The following is a 25,569-nucleotide window of genomic DNA, read 5'->3' as shown; positions in this document are numbered from 1 at the left end:
TCGACACACAGTAGTGTCCAGTACCGCCCCTATGAACAAGTGGCGCTGAGAGGGCACCAGGTGAGATTTGGGCACGTTTATCGAGAAACACAATTTGTACAACAGCTGAGTTGTATCCTGCAGATGATGAAGCACCTTCTCTGGCGACTCCGCTTTCATCAGCCAGTCGTCCAGATAGCGGAAAACTGGAATCCCCGACCTTCTGAGATGGGCTGCCACCACTGCCATCACCTTGGAGAAGACTCGAGGTGCAGTAGTAAGACCAAACGGAAGGACCACAAACTGATAATGTTGCGACCCTACCGTAAAACGGAAATACTTCCTGTGCGACTTCAGGATAGGGATGTTGCAGCGCTTGAAGAACCTGCGCAAGGGTGAGCATCTTGAAACTTCTCCTGCTTCAGAAAAAGGTTCAAGATCCTGAGGTCCAGGATTGGACGTAGCCTGCCATCCTTCTTCGGAATCAGAAAATACTGGGAGTAGCATCCCTGACCCCTCTCCTGCTCTGGAACCACCTCTATTGCACCTTTTTTTAGTAACGCAATGACTTCCTCCTGCAGGAGAAGAAGGTGGTCCTACGAGCAAGCACCTTGGCAAGGAGGGTAATTTGGAGGAAATTCCCGAAAGGGAAGGGCATACCCATTTTCTACAAGATCTAGAACCCAAAGGTCTGAAGTGACCGATTCCCAATCTTGTAGAAAATGGGTAAGCCAGCCCCCCACAGGACCAACATGATCCAGAATGGTGGATCTAGGGCTGCTTTGCAGTGATGGGAGGGATGGAGGAAGAGGAGGAGGAGAGCTGCCGACCTCGAGCACGACCTCTGATCCTGCCCCTGTAGCTCCTATACAGGGTGTTCTGTTGCTGTTGTTGCTGCTGGGGCTGCCTGTAGGTCCGAAAGGACGACCTTCCAAAGCCTATGTATCTCCTAAAAGAACCCCTAGGCTGTGTCTGCAGACCCAGTGATTTGGCTGTGGCTTTACTTTCTTTAAATCTCTCCAACGCAGCATCAGCCTGTTTACCAAAAAGCCCAGAACCGTCAAAAGGCAAGTCCAGAAGCGTTGCCTGCACATCAGGGGAGAATTCACATGATTTCAGCCACGCACTTCTACTTGTGGCAACCGAGGAGCCCATAATTCTGGCGACAGAGTCTGCAGTGTCCAGGCCACTCTGGATAACCTGTCGCGCAGCCGCCTGACAGCACCTCATTAAAGTTCTGCCTGTCCTCCTCAGATAACTTAGGAGCCAGCTGTTTAGCAGAATCCATGAGAGCGTGGATATAACGGCCCAAGAGACAGGTGGCATTCGTCAACTTTAAGGCCATACTAGCGGAGGAGAAGACTTTCTTGGCAGATTGGTCGAGTTTTTTTAGCATCCCTGTCACTAGGGATCTATGGAAAGGCACCGGAAGACCTCTTAGAGCAAGTAGCCTGAACCACCAGACTTTCCGGAGAAGGATGGGAAGTAAGAAAGTCTGGATCACCTGGAGCCGCCCTGTACCTTCTAGCCACAGTTTTAGAAACCGCAGGAGCTGAAAAGGGGCTTTCGCCATACCTCCAAAACTGGTTCAGTGATGGCCTCATTAAATGGTAGTAAGGGCTCTGTTACGGTGGAGGGAGAATGTAAAACCTCCGTGAGGATGTTAGGCTTGAATTCAGCAGTTGGCAGCTGTAGATCTAAAAGCTCTGCTGCTTTTCTAATGACCGTGTGGTAGGGAGCCACATCTTTAGAGGGAGTATCAGCTGGAGGAGTGATCTCCCACTCTGGTGAAAAATCCAAGCCACTAGCCTCCTTCAACTCTTCAAACAAGTCATCAGACTCCATAAGCTCACCCTCTTCCATCTCTTCAACTTGATACCTTTGCTCTTCCAGGACTCTTTGAGCTTCTCGCCAGGACCTAATCCTCAGGACCGGCGTCGGCGGCGCCGCAACCGACTCCGACGGCGCCGGAGCCGGCATCGAACACGGATCCGGAGGCGCAGCCGGAGTTGAACGAGGTCAAGCTGGAGCCGGCGAAGATGGAAGCGACGTCGATGTCCTCGGCGCCAGGAAATGCCAAGACGGCATCGCCGGGAAAAAAGGCATAAATGGAGCCTGAGCGTAGGCTTGAGGAAACCCCAGATTAAAAGCCATTGGACCCATGGGACCGAAGGTGCTCCAGAGGGGTACATCGCTCTAGTGAAGACTCCATACATTGCATTCAAATAATGCGAAAGGGGGGATATGGCTCAGAATGAGGCATAACCAGACTCGGGCCAATCGGCGCCGATGGTGGAGCCAGCGGAGTCGAAGACTCATCAGGAGCCGGAGCTTCTTGAACTGGAGCCGGAGAATGAGTCGGCGTCGGAGCTGGAGCCAGAGTGTGCTCCGGTGAAGCCGCAGGCGAGGTCAGGCAAACAGGAGAAGCAGGATTAGAGACAGGAGAGGGAGAAACATAGTCCTTACGACGTCGAGTAGGTTAAGTCGATCTTGGAGCCGCTTCTTTATCCGAACAGTGTCGCAAACCATGTCTCTTCTTCTGTTTATGCTTCTTGGACTTAGAAGCATGCCCCGATGTCGACTTAGACGCCGACCTCGACCTTGACTTCGATCTGGAGCGTCTTCGACCTCTCTTCTCTTTTTTCATCCTTGCAATAAACAACTTGGCTTCTCTTTCTTTTAAGGCATTAGTACTCATCTTTCGACAGCAAGAGCATCCCTCGACATCGTGATCCGACGACAGGCACCAGACACAGTCCTCGTGCAGATCCGTGATGAACATGTGCTTACCGCACTCCCTACACTGCTTGAATCCGGACTTCTATGTCAACATCTTTAAACAAGAGGCATGAAGAAAGAGAAACACAAAGTATCTAGCCAAAGCTACGGAGAGTCCCAGAAAACCATTAGCGTCGACGGCGCGGAAAAAAGGGAACTGACGTCATCACGCCGACGAGGTCCTCTTATGGATCCAGTGACGTCAGCGGAGCCGCGAGCGGAGCCGTGCTTCTGTGATGTCTTCCTCGTCGGCGCGGAGAGCTACAAAAGTTTCCGAATGTTGCTGGCGCAGGGGATATTCACAAGGTGAGGAATCCACTGGCAGATGTATCCATCAGAAGTAAGCATTGAAGCAAAATAAGCCCCTACTAACCCAACATCTCATTTTTATTCATTTCCCTCATTGAGAATTCAAGGTTGAGCTGGTGGTGGAAATACAAACTTTAGATCTGTTTGACATGGAGGCATTAAAAAAAATAGTTGCTACTTTTAGCTTGGGACTCACAGTTGACTACTAATCAATAATAGCTCTGGAGGAAATAAGAATGTGGAAAACACATTGATAAAAGCAAAGAGTGAAAAGAGTGGATTTTGAACTGAAAGAAACAATAATGATCCAAAGATGATCCAAAGACTAAGTTTGAACTGAAGCAGTGTTAAGGAATTCTGTTCTTACCATTAACTTGCCATATATTAACCATCTTCTCACAAGCACCAGCCAGATACTTTCCACTGACACTCCAGCAGACAGGAGATAGGCTTGGATCATTAGGTGACCCTAAATTACTCACTCCATCTTCTGAGATTCCTTCTCTATAATACAAAAACAGCAAATGTTCAAAAATGTTTGAAGCTCAACAGGTTCTTATCAATATAACCCCTATTTAGAAGACAAGTTTGATTGCCTTACAAATATGCTCATTTTGAAACGTTAACTAAACAGCACTTATTTTACTTACTTATCTTAATATGAAACCCTGGGCTCAAGCTCCACAGCCCAAGACCCATATTTGGAATTAGACAGGCTAATAATTACAGCTTCAAAGATTTCACCAAAAAGTTCCTTGCTTGAAACTTTAGATCTTCCATTTGTATACACACAGATTGTTGTTTTAAAGAGGTCATTACAGGGGCTGTGTAGGTTGGGTCTGCCCTTCGCTGTCTCCCATGTCAATACCATAGTATCTCAACCAGGGACCCCATATTTTGGTAAACTTCCTCAGACACCCTGTGGCCTTGTATGTAACTTTTTTCAGCTGCCATATAGAGGTCCATACCACTTTTCCATTTCTGCAGCATCCTATGATCTGGTGCATCACAGTGTTTGGCTACATCTTGCTTTGCCACTTCGAGGCCCAGATTACTTAATAGAAGTTTGGCTCTAGGGACATCTACCTCCGTAGGGATACCCAACTGGATGTATTTAGGGTCTATTTCTACCAGCACCCCATTGAGTTCTTCTATTATACCATTCCAGTTTTGGTTAATGCTAGGGCACCCATATAATATGCATATGGATGACCCTCTCTCTGCCCCACAGCGAAAGCAACTGGCAGACTCAGCCCTGCCGAAGCTATGCAAGTGGGCCCAGCAACTTCCCTGTGGTGTATTAGGGATGTGTCCCAATCTATTTACCCAACCCGCCATTTATCAGGGAGTCAGGCCTGTTATTGGTGATTGTTTTATATGTCCACGACACTGCCCTCTCGGCAAGTTCCCCTATGAGCAATCTCCACTCTAGTGGTGCATATTACGGTATGTTTTCAATATCGAGTCCCACAGCTGTCCAGGCATGGTGAAGCTGGAGGTATTTGGAATGTTGTGTCTTGTTGAAGAGATAGTCTCTTTGGAGAGAGCTAAAGGAAATCAATGAACCACCCTCAATGATGTTACCTAGTTTAGAGATTCCAAGGGTATCCCAAGCCTTGAACCCCAGCAACTTCCTGAACTCCATCAGGCGTGTCCCCACACATAGGAGGGGGGGGGGGATGGGGGGGGGGGGGGAGGGTGTTCTCGGGTGACTTGCGCATCCCATTTCATACACCTTTACACTCCATTTCAGGAGTCTATAGTCACCTGGGTTGTGACAGTAGCTTATTTACCCCTTTCACACTATAAAGATAGTGTATAAATATATATGGGTGAGTTTGGAACTGGATCCTTCCTAGGGCGTATGTAGGATGGTCTCCAGGTATGGGAACCCAGTCATTAATTACTATTAAGTGGTCGAGCCAATAGTATGCTTTCACACCTGGAAGGGCAATGCCCTCATTGTATGGATTCCTTTGCAATGTATAAATCACTTTCTGTTGTTCTCCATTCCAGAGTAAAGTCTGGACTTCCCCCTTCTATTTTGACAAAAATTTCCTCTGGGACATTATAGTAAGTATTTTAAAGTACATATTCAAGTTTCGGTAGCGCTATCATCTTGTACATTGCAGCCCTACCCAATTGCGTCAGTGGTAGCATTCTCCATCCTTCCACATATTTGTGGAACTTTGTCAGGACCCTACGGATGTTGCATTCTAAACTATCTTCCCTGTTCATGGTCACATGTAGACCTGGGTAGCAGAACCTCTATCTATGCTGAATTGTCCCGGGACATCAAGTGGGTCAAAGTGCGTTCCTGTCGGGTATAGGCTAGATTTATCCCTGTTAACTCTACAGCCCACATGTGCCCCATATGTTTCGAATATATGGACGTGTTCTTGAAATGTCGTTTGTGGGTTTGCGATATATACAGTACAATGTCATGAGCGTCAGGCTACTGAGGTTGGGGTCCACTACCTCATTAAAGTCTCCCCCAATTATATATCTAGGGGTGCCTGCCTTCAGTAATATCCCTGCCAGTTTGTCCATCGTTTGTTTCTGTTGCGAGCGTGGACACTGACCGCATATATCTCTTCAACCCCAGAGTCCCTTGACTGCCATGTATGTACCATTAGGATCAACCCTCATTCTGAGTACCCTGTGGGGAAGTGGGGGTTTTCCTGATCAGAATTGCTACTCCGCATGAGCCTGTCGTAAGTCTCTCGTAAGCAAGCGTCTCGCATGCTCCTCTGCCCAAGTATACGCAATGCGTCTCCTGGAGATGTCTCTCCTGTAACAAGATTATGTCGGGTTTCAACCTCTTTAGACATGTGGCAGCAATCTCCTGTTTAATCTTATTCCCCAGTCCGCTGACATTCCATAACAGTATGGAATACCTTTCCTTATCTGTTTTGTCAGCCTTGATCATCTGGTTGGTGTAATGATTTCTGGCCCCAGCATTTAGTTTACTATGCTTCTGTGTCAATATATCTTTGCTACTCCACATGTACTAATAACTCACCCCCCACTTAACAGTTAAACTCAACCACATACCCCCTTCCCGCCCCACAAACATTTACTCCATCTCGTCAACATGACAACTGTGTCACAGGTGGTCAGAGAGGTCTGTCGTCCGCTCCCTCCCTACTTCAAAGGATCCCCCCTATCCCTGCAACTCAAGAAACCTCCCACCTTGGTCGAAACCTGTGAGGGAAAAAACAATAAAGTTAAGTGAACTGTACTTTGTCCTTGCAGCTAAGGACACTGTGGGGAAGCAGTCTGTCGACTTTGCTTCCTCCAGAGCCCCAACCGGGTCCATATGCTCTGTCAATCTGCTCTCTCATCTCGCTTTGTGTCCATATCAGGGACAGGGATTGAGTGAGCTATCAGTTCCGCTTCCATATTAGCTATGGACACCAGCATTGGGTGGTCTTTTTTCAAGTCTGTGGAATGTTAATGGCCAGTTAAGTCTGTGATGGTATCTCTCCTTTGTCTCTCTTACGTTTTCTCCTTCACTTGCCTGGCCATGCCACCCTCTGTGTCCAACGAAAGAACAGATTTCGAAAAAGGCCGTTTTGTCGGTAAAGGGGTGCCCTTCCACTTATTGCTTGTAGTGGCCTCCCAGCATCGCCTGTTCGTCCTCTGTGTTTTGGGCCTTGCTCCCTGCTGCGCGTCTCCAAGATACAGGCCCCAATCCGATCGGTCTGGTTGTGGAGGGGCGCTCTTCTATCCAAGTCCATGCCTCCTCTGGTGTTTGGAAGAAGGTGGTTTTTCCCTTGAACATGACTCTAAATTTGGCTGGGAATAATAGCATGTATTGTATGTTCATCACTCAGAGCTTTGTATTGACTAAATCGAAGGTGCACCACTCTTTGTGTACTACTTGTGAGTAGTCAGGGAAAGACCATTTTTTTCAGCTTGGGCATATAAAATCTCTCCCAGTTGCCTCACTGCTCCCAAGATGTTGTCTCTAGCTTGGTAGTTGAGAAAACTGGCAACAAGGGGGCGCTGGGGTGCAACCGTAGGCGGGGTGGCATTTACAGCCTTTATGTGATGTCTCAATCACACAGCATGTGGAGAATTGCACCAAGGGTAGGGAGTCTTTCAACCATTTTTTCAGGAATGTCCCTGTCTCTGAGCTCTCGACCCCCTCTGGAAAGCCAACGAAACATAGGTTTGTTCGTGCGCGGTATGTGGCGTCATCCACCCTCTAGACCTTATTTTCAAGGTAGTTCGCAGGTCCATGATGTCCACGCAAAGAGCATGAGTCACATCTTCCACTTCTGTTATTCTTACTTCCTCCTAGGTCACTCTCTCAAAAACGTTACAAAAGTCTTGGCGGAGCTAGGTGACTTCTGAGCGGACTTCTTCTATTCTTCCTTCTAGGGTCTCCCTCAAGGAATGCATGGCTTGTAGGAGCACTGCGTTATGAGGAATGAGAGGTGTCTCCTCTGGGCAGGCCTGGGGGCCCACCACATTTGTATATCTGTCCATCGTGCCTTGCTTCTGATGTTTTATCTTTGGCCGTGGTGAAACAGTGCGAAGTGTGGTGGGGAACTCTATGTGTAGAGGGAGGCAATTAGTAGAAGGGTGTCATCATGCCATAGGATCATCACAGTCAAATGCCCCTCGGGGAAAAGCCCCAAAGGTGAACATGACCGCCGCCAAAGGTTGCACAAACCGCACAGCAGTGCCGTCATCTACTTCACTTCCCCCTCAAGCACAGAGGTCTCTGGTCCTGTCACACAACCCATGCGCAAGACCAGGGGCGCAGCGCAGGTGGCAGCGCATCTGGGCCAAAAGAGTGTCCCAGCCCGCAGTGCGGGGTCCCATGAGTTTTATTTGTGGCCGGATCAGCCCTACCGTGTTGGGCCTGGACCACGTGCCCAAAAGGACGTTAGTAAGGGCCTCATTAAACGGCAGCAGGGGCTCCGAAGAGCTCGCAGCCGGCTGAAACACCTCTGACAGGAGGTTAGTCCTGACCGCCGCCGCAGAAAGCTTGAGGTTGAGGGCCTAGGCCGCCCTAGCAACACTACTGCGTATGATGCTCCCTCCTCAGTAGCCACAGTAGGAGGAGACAACATGCCAACGTCTGGGGATGTGTCAAGACCACTGGCAAGCCCCAGTTCCTCTCTCCAGTCCTGCTCAGATTCCAGCTGATCAGTTAAAGGGTCACCTGACCCCTCCCAGTCCTCCTCCTCATCCTCAAGTTGCCAATCTGGCCGAAAAGGAACCCGAGGAGTGAACAGGGGCACAAAAACCCCACTCTGGGCCAGATCTGGCGTCGGGCGATGCTGATCCGGGTCCACATCAGGATGGAGGCCGGGGTCGACGTCGGCCAGGGACACGACCGGCGTCAGCTACGGTGCTGGAGGAAGCGGCGCCGGTGGAGGTGTAATAAGGTCAACCAGCGCCATTAAAGATCCAGGCCTGGATCCAAAGGGGGCCTGCGGCGCTGTGGCCGGAGCCGAAGGCAGAGAAGGCCTAGGCCCCCCAACCGAGTCTGTGGGGCCAGAAGGCGCGCCAGCGTATTCGGGCCACCCAAAGATGGCATGCATCACCTCGTAAAACTTACAAAATAGGAAACGGAGCCGACTCCCGGCACTCAAGCAGCTTTCGGGACCGCTCCTGCAAAGCCTTCAGAGCCATTGACCAGCAGTCAGAGCACAACTTGGGGTCGTGGTCGCACTCCAGGCAAAAGAGTCATCCAGCGGTGCAGATCCGTAACCGACATCATTCCGCTACAGGAGCAGCATGCCTTGAACCGGGCATCCCTCGTGCACCAGGAGTCGTTCAAAAAAGTCAGTCATAAAGTGACTGGAGGAACTGCTCTCCAGATCTGCGCTGGCTGGCGCGGAGAAAGAAAGAACTGATGTCAGCGCGCAAGGGCGGCGACTAAGTTGCTGCCGCGACGCCATCCCGGCAACCACAACGCCAGCGACGAACACGGAGCTGACCGACGCCACCTTCCGACGTGCATAGGTCCTGCTGACAAAAAAACTTTCTGGATCCAGTCTGACGCCTGGGGGTAATTCTAAGGTAAGGAATCTATAACTAACGTGTTTCTTTCAGACAAGGAATATAAAGTAGGGTTGCCAAAAGAAAAAGGCCAGTCAAAACAATTAACAAATAAAATAAAAGCATTAAAAAAAACTTTACAACAACAAGGGATCATTGTCATAAGTGTGCAGAGGAGCATAATAAACAAAATAGGAAATTAAATAGCAATGGGAATGTTAACAGGAAAAAGATAACCTCATTAACAATGAGGGTCATCATAATAAGTAAGCAGTGGAGCATAATACACAAAATAGCAACATTAAAACAACAAAAATGCCACACAGCATCTTAGATCACCTTAAACACTGACAATCTTTGTGACAAGAAGGTGCTTTCCTCACTCTCACAGACCTCCCTGAGCTAATATCTAAGTGGACCTATCTGTTTCCAGAGGCATCACTGAGCTTTTCACAATCTCTGTTGCCTTTTGTTATTTGGACAATTTTTCTTTATTCCACCATTTACCATCACTCAATCTCCCCACTCTCTCCTTAACCACCTCAATCCTCAATGGCTCGGAGAACTTGGAATGACCTTCGCTATAATTCCTGATAGTTTTACTCTCACCCAATCCCCTTTGAGAAAAATGGATTGACGTTTTCTGTTAATTGGATCTGTTCTAGCATACTTCACTTGAGCCTCCTAGCATCTCTCCTTGAAGCGCTCCAGTTTAGAACGTGACACTTTCAAATCATTCATCCAAGGTCTGATCAGTTTGGTAGCAGCCATCCTTCCCTTCAACAGAACAAATGGTGGCCCGTTGCTGGAGCCACCAGGAGTGGTACGCAATACCCACAACAGATCCAAAAGCTCCTTCTCCCAATTCAAACCATTAGACACTGAAGACTTGATGATTCTATTGTAGCTTTCTACTAAACCATTACTACGGGGATGGTAAAGAGGGGTGGTAACATGCTTTATTCTCTAATGAGACAAACTTCTCAAATTCCTCGTTAGTAAATTGCACCCCATTGTCCGTGACCAGTTCCGCTGGTGCACCTTCCCTAAAGTACAAAGATTGCAAAATGTTTAGTACCGCCTCCTTGTTAGCTGATTTCACAAATTGGAGCTCTGGCCACTTTGTGCCATAATCCACCAGTACAAATCCATACCTACTGCGCTCATTCAAAACATACATAGGCCCAATGATATCCAATCCTAGCTTAAACATGGTTTATCTGGAACTAGAATTGCTTCAACCAGGCTAGGAAATGTCACTTGAGTTTTATCACTGACTGCACATGCTACACAGTCTCTGATGAAATGCTCTACAGTCAGACCCAATCCCGGCCACCAGAACAGTTCCCTGATCCTCCTCTTCATAGCCCTCCCCCAACATGTCCATCGTGTGCTAAGGTTAAAATCTTACTTAGCATCCTCACTGGCATCACCAACAAATCCATTCTCAACACTCCATTAACAATGCTCAATTCAGGAAATACATGCTTATATGAATTTACATCTGCATTGTAATTGTTGGGTGTCCAATCTTTACCCAACATACTCACAACTTCTTGTATCACTTCCTTACCCAACACTGCTTCCTTCCATTCTTCCTCTGAGATGCACCCAAAACCAGCTTCTCCCAATGTCGCCATCATATAATCTTCATCACACTAAGCCTCAGTGACATCATCTTGGCTAGGCAACCTAGATAAGCAATCCACAAGCACATTCTTCGTCCCTGGAATATATCCTAGACTGAACTGATACTCCATCTTTCTATAATGCCACTTAGCTAATCGGGGAGTGGCTTTGCTAGCACCTTTGGGAGTAAACAGTTTCAATAATGGCTTGTGGCCCACGCAGATCGTAAATTCAGAACCCAACAAGTAGTTCCTAAAATGATCTACTCTCCACCAGCAGGCTAAAGCATCTCTCTCTCAATAACTGAGTATGTTGGTTCCGCACTTCTCAATGTCCTAGAAGCGAAAGCCAACCCTACCTCTCTGCCTTCTCTTTTCTGCAAAAGTATGGCACCCAAACCATGTTGGCTGGCATCAGTTATCACAATTGGTGGGTCATTAGTATCAAAGGGTTGGAGAGGAATGGTATCCCAAGTTCACATTTGACATCTTGAAATTCCCTATCCTGCTCCTCAGACCACACAAACTGCTGATCCTGTGTTCTCCCACTGCAATTTGGAATGAATCTAGCATAGAACTCCAACCTTCCAAAGAAGGAGAGGAGTTGATCCTTGTTGGGAGAAACAGGGAACTCTTTAATGGCCCTCACTAAATCCTTCTTAGGTTTTACACCTTTGGCGGACAACCAGTACTCCAAATCATCTACAGTATCTACTGTGAACTTACATTTGTCTATCTTAAGTGTAACTCCTGTTAGAATAGAAATGTTCATGTTTGCGTATTGCCCTGTGTAAGTTAGCATTCGGTGCGCCATTTTCTTCACGGGCACCATTTGAAGCTGTTCGAAACTGATCTCGGTTAAATTCAGAGAAATGCTCTCCTTAGAGTTTAATTTTCTTAGTTTCTGTTCCGTTCCAGTAATGAATACACTGTCCTTATTAGCACATACCTTTCTCACTAGATAGAGGCCCTCTCCCACTTGTCAGTGGCGGGGCCCGAATGGAACGACCTTGGAGTTGAGATACACTATGTAAAGATAGAAGCGCTGAAACCGTTTTTTTGTATTTTACAGTTTAGCTGCACCTGCCTGGAAAATTCCACCGTGGGTGTGTTTTAGCCCAGTTACGAAATGTACATAATGTATCTTTTTGCTTGCCGACTTCAGTCCTCTATGCAGCACTCCTAGCGACTGGGCAGACTGGGCTCCGCTCTGAGTGTATATGAATAAACAGTTATTGGTTTGCATTCTCTACTGTGTGACCGACTCTACACTTAGTACGGAAGGCTGAGAGGTGGTCATTAGTGACCCGGGTGACCCTAATCGGGCCAGTTCCTTCAGTTGGCGCTCGAACAGGGACTCCTTCGGGTGATTGATCCATCCCATTCCGCAGATGGGGGGAGGCCAAGGACATCATTGGGGCGGATTGATGACTCAGAGATCCATGCACGAAGAGTTTTACTTACTGTGGAGTGGAGTGGTGTGGCTCACTGGTTAGAGGCAGCAGACCCGGAAGCAGAGGACGGCCCGGGACCAGGGTTCAATTCCCAACGCGGCAGGGTCGTGGACCAGGGCCAGCGGACTCGATAATTCTCGCCTCGGTGCCTACTCTAACCAGGGATCACACTCGGCAACTCTGGGCATTAGCTTGCCTCATCTCCACAACGGCCCCCCACATTCGCAGGGGATGCCTGGTTTCACCTTGGAGATACCCAGGAGGGAACATCTCACAGGGATAGCCAGGATGGGTTCCCCAGCGGTCTACAGCGCCAGGACGCCTCAGGGCAGCAGTGTGCTTTACAAGACACATACATTTACATACATTTACTTTCAGCTGCCCCTTCTGTCCTGCCGGACTGTGCCTCACCCAGTGGTCGTCCCGACTGGAGTCCTGAAAGGCGAAACCCTTGGATTTGACTGTTTGGTCTGAAGAGTCGGCAATGGAGAATCGGTTTGTTTGTATTGCTGATATCAGGTGAGTTTGTTTTGGTTCTTTAGGGATATGGTACCATTGTGGTTTGAATTTGGTACAGTGTGAGGACTGTTTTGATAAAAAGTATTTGCAACTACTTTGCCAGGTAAAATAATGAACTTTTAAAAAATGCCTGGTCTCAGTAAAGTTTGGAGTTTGTGTTGGCGTTGTTGTTCTGCAGATGCTCGATTGGAAGGCAGCCCTAATTTTGATATGTATGTGAAACATGGTTTTGGCCCTATTATATTTAGTACATTATGGCAAAAAAATACGAAGTGCAGTGGCCGTTGATGGGCACTTTTGATGAACAAAAGATTTGGTTTTTACAGGAACAATTGTTTAAGAGAAGGAGTAGGCAGTCGATGTTTGATTCTCTTCGAACTTGGCAGAAGGAGGCTAGACAGAGAATGCTAAAGATGGAAAGAGATGCACAGAAGGGGGATAATGCAAACATGGACGCAGAAAGCTGCAGCATATGATAGAGAAAAACAAGAGGCACGGGTTTAATGTGAAGATAGGAGATTTCTGTTACATATTGATAAATCTTATTTGGCCCAAGAGGAAAATTATACTTTTGTGGAAGAGCTGTTAGACACTCGACCTCCGCCTCCTTCTGCCCTGCAGAGGATATATCCCACCGTTCCCTTGCAGTCACAGCAGCCTGTTTCATCTGCTTCGGCTGTTTCCGTATCTATGGCTGTTTCAACGGCTTTCTCTACGGCACCTCCTACTCCTCCTTTGTCCTCGCCATCTTTCACAACTGTGACCCCTAGTACATCTACTGTTTTAACTCCTGTATCTTTCGTTCCTTATCCTCCGGTACAAGGGTTAGCAACAATTGTACCTGTTACTTCTGTTGCTTCTCCTTCTATGGTTTTTCATCCTCCCATACCTTTGAATGTTGAGACGTCTATACGTGTGTTTGAGGACAGAGACAGGACGAAATTCAGGGAACAGATAGGTTCGTTGGTGCGCTCTAACCTGGGTGAAGATGAGAAGGAGATGTTGGCCAGGCAGGCTATGAAGTGGGCTAGTATTCTGATTTATGGTGCTGAAGACATTTGGAAAGCTGTGTGTGAGTTTGAACGTTTTCTACAGCAGGATGTTCTCCAGCATATGTCTGCTACATTAATCAATCTTTGGTGCACACATATTAAAATGTAGGCTCCACAAGTGTTATTTGATATTAAATATCATGTTTATATTGCTGATTTAGCCCCAGGGCAGGTGCTCACAAACATTAATACTATAGTTTCCTATAGAGTTTGGTTGTTCGAATAGAGTCCCACTAAAATTACCCACGTTCCCTATGAGCGAGGTTCATCCAATATATCATCCAGAACTTGCTGAGTTAACAGATCAGCTCGGTAATGTTACTAGAGCAGTCGTAGCTGCTCGTTTCCAGGAGCAATGGGTTTATACTCCGTGGAAAAGGAGTGAGTTTTTGGCCCTTTAGGATACCCTGCCCGACCATAGGAAAATCCCACAGTTTATTATAAGGAATTGACAGAGGCTGCTTCTTCTACGGTAATGACTCTTGCTGATATTGAAATGTTTTTCAGCCTTCTTGTTCCGGTTGATATTTGGCGGCAGGTGCATACTGAAGATCATATTGAAGAATTGGGTGGTACATGGGATGTGAATAAAGGATGGGATCAGTAAAGGAAGCCAGTAGATAAGCCTTGTGCAGATACTTGCTTTGCCTGATCGTATTATTACTTACATGCATACTCTTATTCCCCCTAAAAAGCTAACAGGCACATGCATCAACCATTTTTGCAAGCGCAAACGGTGCTAATCGCAAAAATCAGCCATTTGCGCCAGCAAAAAGGGCTTCTGCGATGCATCAACCTGTCAGCCTCTCGCAATTTAAGAAATCGCAAATTATTGCGATTTCTTAAATTGCGATTGCATTTAAGGAATTGCAAATTGTGATTCCTTAAATGCAATGTATGATGGAATCGCAAATTGCGATTTTGCTAATAGGGGGGCGCAAATTACCATCAATTTGTACTTGAGGGTAAATTGCAAAAACTTTGAAAAATGCACTGAAGTGCATTTTTCAAAGCTGTAGGTTACACACACACACATGCCCTTGGGGCATGTGTGTGCGCAACATGCGTGCACAGATCAATTTCAGGGGTGCAACAGGGTGTCCTTTTGGTACCCTTGCACCCTTGAAATTGTATGTGCAATTTGCGAGTACCTATTTGGTACTCGCAAATTGCGCATGCAATCTCCCATTCATTCCTGTAGGCCCATAGGAATGAATGGGATGCCATTCCTTCATTCCGACTCGCAATTTGCAAGTCACAATTAAGGAATGTTTAGGAATCGCTATTTTTAAGCGATTCCAACATGCATAGGTTTTTGGGATTCCTTAATAATCGCAATTAAGGAATCACAAAAGCCTACCTTGATTCATGCGCCCTTAAGCTGGGATAGATTGACGGCTTGTCGACAGAAGAAGGATGAGATTGTGTCTGACTTCTTTACCCGGTTTGAAGATACATTTCTGGATTACAGTGGGAAGGATATGTCCACTGAGGGCGGAGTCCATTTATTTGTGGACAGGTTTGTTATTAATCTTCTCCCAGAGATAATGATTCATTTGCAAGCGTCTGAAAGTACTTGGTCTACGTCTTCCCTTCTCCGTTGTTTTAAATATGGCACAATATTATGAACACTGCAAACAGGAGGAGAAAGCCAAGACTGATAAAAAAAGATCTAAAGACAAAGGTGTTGTTGCAGCAAGCATTCCGGGGCAAGAGTAGGGGATGAGGTCATCCTTACAGACAGCTTCCAGGTACCAGCAGGCAGCCTTAAACGACACCATTAGGGCTGAATCAGTGTGCGTATTGTAAGGAGGAAGGTCATTGGCATAGCCAGTGTCCTGTGCTTTTACAGAAGGTTGCGTCACCTAGAGGGCGAGGTTCCAGTGGGAGAGGTCGTGGGACTGATAAAGCTCAGAATGCTGCGGTTTCACAGGGTTGCTCTGATAATAATTACTTTGATGTCCCTCGTGATGGCCAGTATTGTCATGATGATTACGATATGGATGAGGTATGAAGTATGTCACAAAGCTAGGACAGCCAGGGACAGGGTGAGGGACCAGTTCAGATACCTGTAGATCAGTGTGGTTCTTATGTCACAGCGGATCTGCAAGGCTCGACTAGGGAATTTTTGGTGGACACAGGTGCGACAGAGTTCTGTTTCTCGACAGCTCTGTATGGTCACAATAATGTTTCGGTAGGTTTCTCAGGTGTACCGGTCATAAGCCCAATTTCGCACCCACTCGCATTGACTGTTAGTCCTTATACTGTAGAATCTGCTTTTTTATTGACATCCAATTGTGGTGAAAATGTAATGGGTTTGGATTTGTTGAAGTTGCATGCTACTATCTATTGCTCTCCTGCAGGTGTCTATATTACTATGGGTCTGGATGCGAGTACTAAACAGTGTCCGTCTCATGATGCACCCCTCTCAGCTGAATTTGCTGACATGCCACCCACTCTATGGGCCACGGTGACACGGATGTAGGGCTGTTGCATATACTACCACCAGTTTCTTTGCAGGTTAAGGATCATGCTGTTTTGCCTCGCATTCCTCAGTATAAGATATCTCAGGAGGGAGAACAGGCTCTTCTTCAGATTTTTCACGATTTGATACAAAAGGGAGTTGTTAAAGAAACATCTGCCAATATTTGTATTAATCCTATTCTTCCGATTCTTAAAAGGACACCTTCCTGCTACTCTGACGAAAATGATAATGTTTACCGTTTTGTGATAATTTTGCGCGAGGTTAATAAAATAGTAGTTCCACAGTTCCCGGTGGTTCCTGATATTACTACACTCTTGACGATGATTCTTTCTACTGCTCAATTCTTCTCTGTTATTGACTTGAAAAATGCTTTCTTTAGTACTCTGATCCATCCAGACAGCAGATATTTGTTTGGGTTCACACTGGCTGGTAGAAGTCTTAGATTCTGGTGCGCTACTCAGGGCTATACAGAGAGCCGTAGTATTTATAGTCAAGCATTATAAAGTCAGTTGGATTCCTTATCGCTACCGTCAGGTAATGTATTGATGTAGTATGTTGATGATCTACTCATAGCTTCTGATACAGAATAAAGTTGCAAGGATAGTACAGTGAAATTGTAGTTGCATTTGGCCCATCACGGATATGAGGTTTCACTTTCCAAATTTCAGTATTGTCAACAGGAGGTCACCTATTTGGGTCACCTCCTGTTGAAGGAGAGTAGGAGGTTGACCCCGGAGCGCATTAGTACAATTGTTAAAATGCACATTCCACAAACTCAAAAAGATGTGCGCACTTTTATCGGTATCACTTCGAATTGTCGCCAGTGCTAACCTAATTATTCGCTACTAATTAAACCTTTGCTTGCGTAAACAACGAAAGCAGTGCATGAGCCTTTGCCTTGGACATCTGAATGCCAGCAGTCTTTTGCGCAATTAAAAACGGTGCTTTGTTCGGCTTCAATACTTGGCACACCTAACTACAACAAACTGTTATTGCTCGAGATGGCTGGTTGCGAGCTTTCTGATCTAACACAAAAGGTTGGTGATAAGCAGAGGCCTTGTGCTTATTTTTCTGCTCTGCCTGACGCTGTTGCTAGGACCCTCCTGAGTTGTCTGAGAGCGGACGCGGCTGTGGCCACTTCGATTAGACAATCGACTTGACTCTTAATTGATACTGACCTCACAACTATGGTACCCCATGCTGTGGATACTCTTTTGAATAAGACAAAGACACAGCACCTCACCAGTGCACGTCTTACTGGCTATGAAGTAACATTGTTTGCTAAACACATTACGATTAAAATATGTGCCACTCTGAACCCAGCCACGTTACTACCCCTCCCTTTTGAGAATGATGCAGTTGATAAACATGATTGTATCTTTCGGACAGAAGAAGAGACGGAGGGACGGGGAGACCTGACTGATTTTCCCCTATCTGACCCCAAGGAGAACTATATGTTGATGGCTCCTGTTTTAAATTACCAGATGGCACCACCACTGCAGCTTATGCTATCCCTACGTTGCACATGGTGGTAGAGACATCACGGGTCCCTTATCAGTCTGCTCAAGCTGCTGAGCTTGCTGCCCTTATTCGAGCTCGCGAATTAAGTGAAGGACTGGTTGTCAATATTTATACTGACAGCCAGTATGCATTTGGGGCTGCCCATAATTTTGGCCGGCTTGGGTAGAGAGAGGGTTCCTTACTTCTCATGGCACCAAGATTCAGCATGGGCACCTCATATTGAGGCTTTTGTCTGCTTTAAGGCTCCCCGAGAAATTGGCCATAATTAAATGTAGTACCCACAAGAAGGTTACTGATGATGTGGGTAGAGGAAATGCATTTGCAGATCAGACAGCTAAGGAAACGGCCTGAACGAAGATGAAATGAATTTTCGTAGCAGGTCCAGCTAGGTGGGTTCCCGAAGTTGTAATGTTTGACAATACCCTTAAGAGTGCAAAGGAGATACAAAGTGAAGCCTTGATAGAACAATTAGCAGAATGGCAAGAGGGTACAGCACAGTTGAATGAGGAAGGATGTTGGATTGAAAAATCAGGCAAACAGAGATGGATATTGCCAAATGCATATGTTCTTCCCCTGGTCACAATGGCACATGGACCAGCTCATATTAGTGCAAAGGGAATTTGTAGATTGTTATCCCCTGTATAGCAGAATGACAACATTTCCAGGACTGCTGCGCATTTAGTAAAGTACTACATGGTCAGTATTTTGCATAATCTAGAGAAAGGTACCCAAACATCATCTGGTAATTTTGCACCACCCTCTTTTCCTTTTGAAGTCCTACAAATGGATTATATCGAATTAGAGAGATGCAATAATCTTAAGTATGTTTTGGTGGTTGTATGTGCAGTCAGTAAATGGGTTAAGGCTTACCCCACTAAAGATAACGCAGCCATTAAGACTGCGAAGGTACTCCTATAGGAGTTCTTTCTTCGTTTCGGCTTGCCCCGAAATATCTCTAGTGACAACGGAAATCATTTTAATGGGAAAGTGATTCAATTGATTTGTGAGGGTCTACATGTGAAACAGAAATTTCATGCTGCTACTCATCCACAGTCAGCGGGTTAGGTCGAGGAGTACAATGGTACTCTCAAACTGAAACTGGCAAAAATCAGGAGACAACAGGGTTAAGGTGGCCAGATGCTTTACCGTTAGCTCTTTTGTCAACAAAAACAGCTCATTCTAGGACAGGATTGTCTCCTTACGAGGTCGTGTTCGGGCACCCGGCCAATGTCTGGGGCGTCCCGCGTCTTCGTAGGTAGTCTGATATTGAGTACCCTATGTTGCTTGATTACCTTGGCCAATTAACAAAGTTTACGTTCTATTCACCAACAGGTGCGGGAATTCCTACTTTTCACACCAAATGGACCCGGCCACGACATCCAGCCTGGTGATTATGTGCTGCTTTGTAATTTTCAGAAGAAGAAAAGTTTGAAGCCACGCTGGAAAGGTCCTGAGCAGGTTTTGTTGGTGACACGAACGGCTGTAAAGGTCGCTAATCAAAAAAAGGTACATGCTACCCACTGTCGGAGGATTCCTTTGGCATTACCATATGACCAGTCAGTCAAAGACGGCATAGGGGACATGGAGTGCGAACAGGTGCCTAGGTTTGTTCCCTTCAGCGACGCCCAGTTAACTTGGACGCAAACGGATAAGGAGAATGAGAATGCTTCAAACGAGGCTGTTCCCCCAGAAATACAAGCTATCCAAGAGCCTTTGTTCAATGATCACACGGTGCCTGGGGCTACCAGGTACAATTTGCGCCCTCGGCTGAGGGCTACTGAATCTAAGGAGAAAAAAGACTAGGGATGGACTGTGTAAGGTAGCTAGTACTGAGTTACAGTACCAACAGAATTAACAGAAACTAGTGGAGAATTTTCTGTTTACTTTATCTTAGTTGTTCGAACATTAGTTAGGGAAGAGTGAAGTATACCTCGAAATTGTACCATCTGGATCAGCGCGGGATACATGAAAAGAGCTTAGGACCGAGCAAGCTCCACTGCCGGTGCCTCAAGAGCGCCAACTTATTGATGGACAATATGAGCCTGTACCAGTGAGGCTCTGACGCACACTGGGAACTTGTAAATCTTTTTGCATTTTGGCCACCTTTATTATACATTATGCATCCTTTTGGTAGAAAAGTTACTGAGGAAGAGCAGACAATGGTTAGTGGCCCAGCATGATATGGTGTGGACACGAAAAAGTCAAATAACATGTTTTGTTCTGTTGGTTCTGCTGATAATATTGTGTGGAGTGTCAGGGGTTTTGAAAAATTATCAAATTATGACTGTGCAATAAGGGTAAGGTTATCCCCCTGGAAATAAATAAAAAAACAGCCCGAGTAATGTATTTCTAGACACACACAAGAGATTCTTCGGAGAAGGGACAGCTTATTACCCCACTGAATCTGTTACTAGCTTATGGATTGCATTTCCACTGTCACTTGTAAACTATACATATACTCGCCAAACGCCGTTTACAGAAATGAAGCAAGTTTTTGGTTTTGGCTATCCAGGACCTTGTCTATATTATAGAAAGCCATTGGTAATGGGTTATCCAGGTAGTGATAACAATACATATTGCGACAATTTTTATATGGAAGAACAGAATGTTACTTTGGTGGGCTAGCATTACAAGGAATTGAGAGTCAACCAGGAGATGGTTATTATCCTGCTTGCTGCCCCACTGTGAATAGTACAGACACTTCTTTGTAGATCAACTGTTCTGGAATAGTGCTGTATAAAAATACGATGCCTCTGGTGAATGACAAAGATCAGAGTACTTTTGGAATGAACACTCGATATGCTGCAGTAGATTATGAAGGACCAATTTATGCACACCCGGGGTTTTACTTTTTGTCTAATGGTACATACTCCAACGTCCATAATGGAACAGATGATGTGGCTCTTGGGATGGTATTACCCTTAGGTGTGCCCAGTAAATATGCTAAGCCCATTGTACGCTGGGTTAAAAGGACTCTCACAAAATAATTTTGTGAGGGAGTGATCAATATAGAGGTCAATAATTATAGTAACGGGATTACTTTTGGATACACCCTTTCTTCTATTTTCTCTTTTGGTGGTACTTCTATGGCCAGGGGTGAGAAAGCTAGAGAATATTCTGGATGTAAGCTGCAAATCCTGTCTAATACTACAGTAGCAGCTTTGTGTGACATCACCACTCAATTCGAGATTATGCGTATATATTCAGAACAGACCAAATAAGAAGTTGATTTTATTTAGCTAAGAGTGGTGGTGTTTGTGCGGTAGTGGGCGACCAATGCGTAGTCGGGATTAAGAATATGAAAAATAATTTTACCAAACACATCTTAGACATCCTCGAGAACGTCAAAGGAACGGAAAGTGGGAATTGGAGTTGGTCTCTTTTTGGAAGCTTGAGCTGGGTTCTTGAAAAAGTTATTTACCTCCTAGTGGTATTGGTTCTTTGCTGTATGCTCGTTCAGTGTCTTCCCTTTTGTTGTTCCTATTGTACTACACTTCTCAAGCCCAAACAGAAGATATCAATTCACAATAGAAATGTCGCAATCATGATACAAAAGGATATTAAGGATCTTATGAATATAGACGAGGGCATTTTTTAGAATTCTTTCCTCCTCACCGTTTCACACCCAAATGTTGATAACCTGGAATGCTCATAATTGTTCATCAATGTGATTTTATTATTGTTTGAAGTTTGCTATCGCTTACTATTGTTAGAAAATGTTTTAGCTGATGCTAAAATGAGGGTCTGTTAGAATAGAAATGTTCATGTTTGCGTATTGCCCTGTGTAAGTTACCATTCGTAGTGCCATTTTCTTCACAGATGCCATTTTCAGCTGTTCGAAACTGATCTTGGTTAAATTCCGAGAAATGCGCCCCTTAGAGTTTCATTTTCTTTCTTTCTGTTCCGTTCCAGTAATGAATACACTGTTGTTATTAGCGCATACCTTTCTCACTAGATAGAGGCCCTCACCCACTTGCCTAGTGGCGGGGCCCGAATGGAACGACCTTGGAGTTGAGATACTTTGTGTAAAGATAGAAGTACTGAAACCGTTTTTTCTGTGTTTCACTGTTTAGCTGCACGTGCCTGGAAAATTCCACTGAGGGCTTGTTTTAGCCCAGTTACAAAATGTAGATAATGTACCTTTATGCTTGTCTATTTCAGTCCTGGGCAGGTAGTCATTAGTGAGCCGGGTGACCCTAATCGGGCTACTTCCTTCACTCCCTTATCTGTCAAGATGAATAAAACCACAGCCAACGTCTTATCATGGTACTCCATATTTTTCCCGTACACTAAAGTATCATCCTGAAATGAAAATAATGTTTATAAAGTGCTCGAATGCCGCGGCGTCTTGGCACTGACACAATAAGACAATGGTGCACTGTGAGTTGCTGTAGCTGATTAAGACGAAAACAGCAAGGATTTAAGTGATTTCCTAAAAAGCTGCAGGTTAGGTTGCAGCCTCATGGTGGTAGGCATCTTATTCCATAACTTGGAAGCACGATAGGAAAAGCTTCTGCCCCCCCATCTGGCTCAACAAAATTTAAGAGTTTGAACGAGACCTCCATTCGTTGATCTTAGGTTCCTCGTGGGGACATACCTAGGGAACAATTTCTGGATGTCAGCGGCTCCGCCACCATAAAGTGCCTTATGGACCCTGACAGAGAGCCTTAAACTCCACTCATTGCTGGATGGGAAGCCAGTGTAATGCTCTAATTCCAGCTGAAGTAGAATAACCTTTAGGAATATTTAAGAGCAGACTGGCAGCTGCATTTTGTAGAGACTGTAATTTGGCCAGCTGCATTTTATCAATGCCCACAAAGAGAGCATTACAGTAGTCTATTCTAGACAGAATAAGCGTTACCACCACCGTTTTCCTTAGTTCTTGAGGGATAAAAAGAAAAATCTTTTGTAGGATCTTTAATAGGAAAAAGCAGGAAGACACAAGGCGGTTAATCTGGCCTGCGAATTTCAATTAATTGTCCAAGATGATTCCTAAATTCCGAACCTTTGCTATAGGACAGGGACACTCACCCGCCTCTATTGGCCACCAGGTTTGGTTCCACACGGACGGGCCCTTACCAAATTCCATCACCCTGCGGCACCCCACACGGAAGATGGAGGGGTCAGATTGCAGATGATCCCAGATTATACTCTGCTCTCTGGATGCTAGGAAGGAGGTAAGGAGGGCCAGAGCCATACCCCCAATCCCCAAAGTCTCCAGCCGCTGCACTAACACCGTGTGATTCACGGTGTCAAATGCTGCCGATAGGTCGATGAGGATGGCCCAGCCCCCCCTATCAACCTGACCACGAATCCCTTCTGTAGCCATTATCAGTGCCGACTCAGTAGAGTGGCAGGAACAAAAACCATGCTGGTTAGGATCTAACAGATTGTCAGATTCAAGGAATTGAGTCAGTTCCATGTTCATTGATTTTTCTAGAATTTTGGCTGCTAATGGCGAACAAGAGATTGGACTGTAGTTCTTAACCTCAGTTGGGTCCAGGGCAGGTTTTTTTTAGGATCGGCCTGATACAAGCTTTTTTCCAGGCACATCGAAAACTCCCTGAGTCAACTATTTTATTAAGGATGGGGGTTAACTAGGTACTAATTGTGTCTGGAACTAAATGTAGAATTGCGGGACGACAGGGATCATTGGGTGAGCCTGACTTGGTAGTCAGAAGAAGATGCTTCACCTTCTCTGGTGAGAAACTGGGAAAGCTTGTGAATTGGTTCTGAGAGCTAACCACCTCCACTGGTAACTTAGTGTAAGCAGTTGCAGTGGTTACAGTAAAAAGGAGATCATCATAAATATTTTGGACTTTTGTTTGAAAAAAACTTGCCAGCGAATTACAGAAGGCTTGATCAGGCCTAAACGTATTGGACAGAGCTTGTATTGTTTTAAAAAGTTGTTTAGAGGTTTTAGGCTCCCCAATTTTAGCCGTAAAGTAGTCCTGTTTGGCCCTTATAATGGCTTCCTTGTACTGCTCCAACGCTAAGTTATACGCTAGTTTGTGTTCCTTGCTGTAATTAGATCTCCATAATCGTTCAGCTCACCTGCAATTACATTTCATGCTTTTGAGACCTGGTCCATACCACGGAGATGTCACCTGCCCTCTTCGAGTTCTAGAGATTTTTTGTCCGGAGCAACCCGATTTACTGCTTGCTGAATCCAATCCTCAAATTGGGAAACCGTGTCATTGTTATCAATGACCGGTAGGGGTGGGCTGATGTCGAGTGCCTGTTTTAGCTCGGTTCCCCCTATTTTGTACCAGGGACATGTTTTCACCACGGCGGGTCTGTTTAAGAAGGCATTATTAGGGTTGTTGTATTGGAGTGTAAAATGTAACGCCTTATGGTCAGTCCAAGGTAATGGAGCAATGTTGACAAAGGCAATATCAGGATTGTTAGTAAAAATGCAATCAAGTGTTTGGCCGGCCAAGTGGGTCGCATCTGATACTATTTGTGAAAGGTCGTAAGCAGCCAGGTTGTCGCATAGCCTCGTACTGTCACTGTTGTTATTAAATTCTAAGTGAAAATTAAAATCACCCAGAATAGTGAAAGTGACATACTCTAAGCAGGATTCAAGTTGGGTTTGTAGCGCCTGAGTGAAGGGTGCTCTAGGTCCATGTGGACGATATAAATGTAGCCACTGGAAGGTAGAGATGTTATTAATATTAAGAGTAAATAGAATAGCTTTCGCCGGGAGGTGTGTAATGGATTCCACCTGAAACTTCAGCTCAGAGCAATATATTATTGTTATACCTCCGCATCTATTCCCTAGCCTATCCTGGCTCATCACGGAGTAACCTGCTGGAAGAGCGGTATGCCAGTCCGGGTCTGATGCCTCCTTTAGTCCAGGTTTCAGTCAAAAAGACAATATCCGGATTAGAGACCTGCATCAGACATTCAAACTGGTATTTATTTTTGACTAATGCGCGGGTATTTAGCAGAATACACTGAAAGTAGCGATAATGAGAGGGCTCTAAGAGAATGCCCACTTTTCCATGGTTTGCTAAGGTAGCGACTGTGTTGTTGGAGACGACCTTGGAGAGTCGAGGCTTAGCCTTCGTGCTATCAGTCACTGTCCATGAGCAAGTCAATTTGGGACTAAATCTAAAATTACAGCCCCCACACTTAAACTCCGTAACGTTCCCCATGTGACAGCAAACTTCAGGAGAGGGGCACTTACCTCTCCTGAGCTCCAGTAGGTACTTCTTGGAGTACTTTGGGGGGCCAAACGGGCAGGGGTTCTGGCACTGGAAACACCTCACATGTGGAACGCCCTCAAACAACGCCTCAATGACTCTCTGAAATACCGCAGCAGCTGACGCTAACCCAAATGGCATGCTTTTAAACCTGTATGCACCAGAAGAGGAAATGAATGACGTCAGATGGCGGCTCTCTTCGTGCAAGGTGACCTGATGATAGGCAGACATATATAAGGTTGAAAAAACCTTAGCACCCTTAAGCGAAGTTAACATTTCCGTGATATTGGACAAGGAATGTTAATCCACCCAAATCCTCTCGTTCAGGTCTCTCAAGTCAATACACATTCTGAGAGAGCCATTGGTTTTCCTAGCCAAAACCACTGGGGCTAACCATTCAGAGCTTTCTATTGGCTTAATTATACCCTGTTGACATAAGTATTCCAATTCCTGCTCCAACTCCCTCTTCATGGCAAAAGTCATCCGTCTGGGCTTGTAGACTACTGGCTGGACTCCCTCCTTCAAAATTATGCCATGGGAGAATCCGTTGATTCATCCCAATTTTTCTCAGAACACATTAGGAAAAGCTGATTTCTAATTTCTACCCTGAACTGCCCACAC

General features: G+C 45.7%; 1 protein-coding gene across 8 annotated transcripts in view; it reads right to left on the bottom strand.

Annotated features, from left to right (window-relative positions):
• HERC1 (HECT and RLD domain containing E3 ubiquitin protein ligase family member 1) overlaps positions 1–25,569 on the bottom strand; it is a 1,817,725-nt gene that overhangs the window by 596,765 nt on the left and 1,195,391 nt on the right. For all 8 annotated transcript variants that reach the window (XM_085643727.1, XM_085643730.1, XM_085643731.1 and 5 more), the window contains one exon: positions 3,434–3,570. In XM_085643727.1, coding sequence (XP_085499853.1) covers positions 3,434–3,570 — 137 coding nt within the window. The remainder of the gene's footprint in view (positions 1–3,433; positions 3,571–25,569) is intronic.

The sequence above is a fragment of the Triturus cristatus genome, chromosome 3_1 (assembly GCF_964204655.1).
Source record: "Triturus cristatus chromosome 3_1, aTriCri1.1, whole genome shotgun sequence".
Taxonomy (NCBI): Eukaryota; Metazoa; Chordata; class Amphibia; order Caudata; family Salamandridae; genus Triturus; species Triturus cristatus.
Note: the sequence above shows the minus strand (reverse complement) of the source record. Positions and strands in the feature narration are given on the sequence as shown.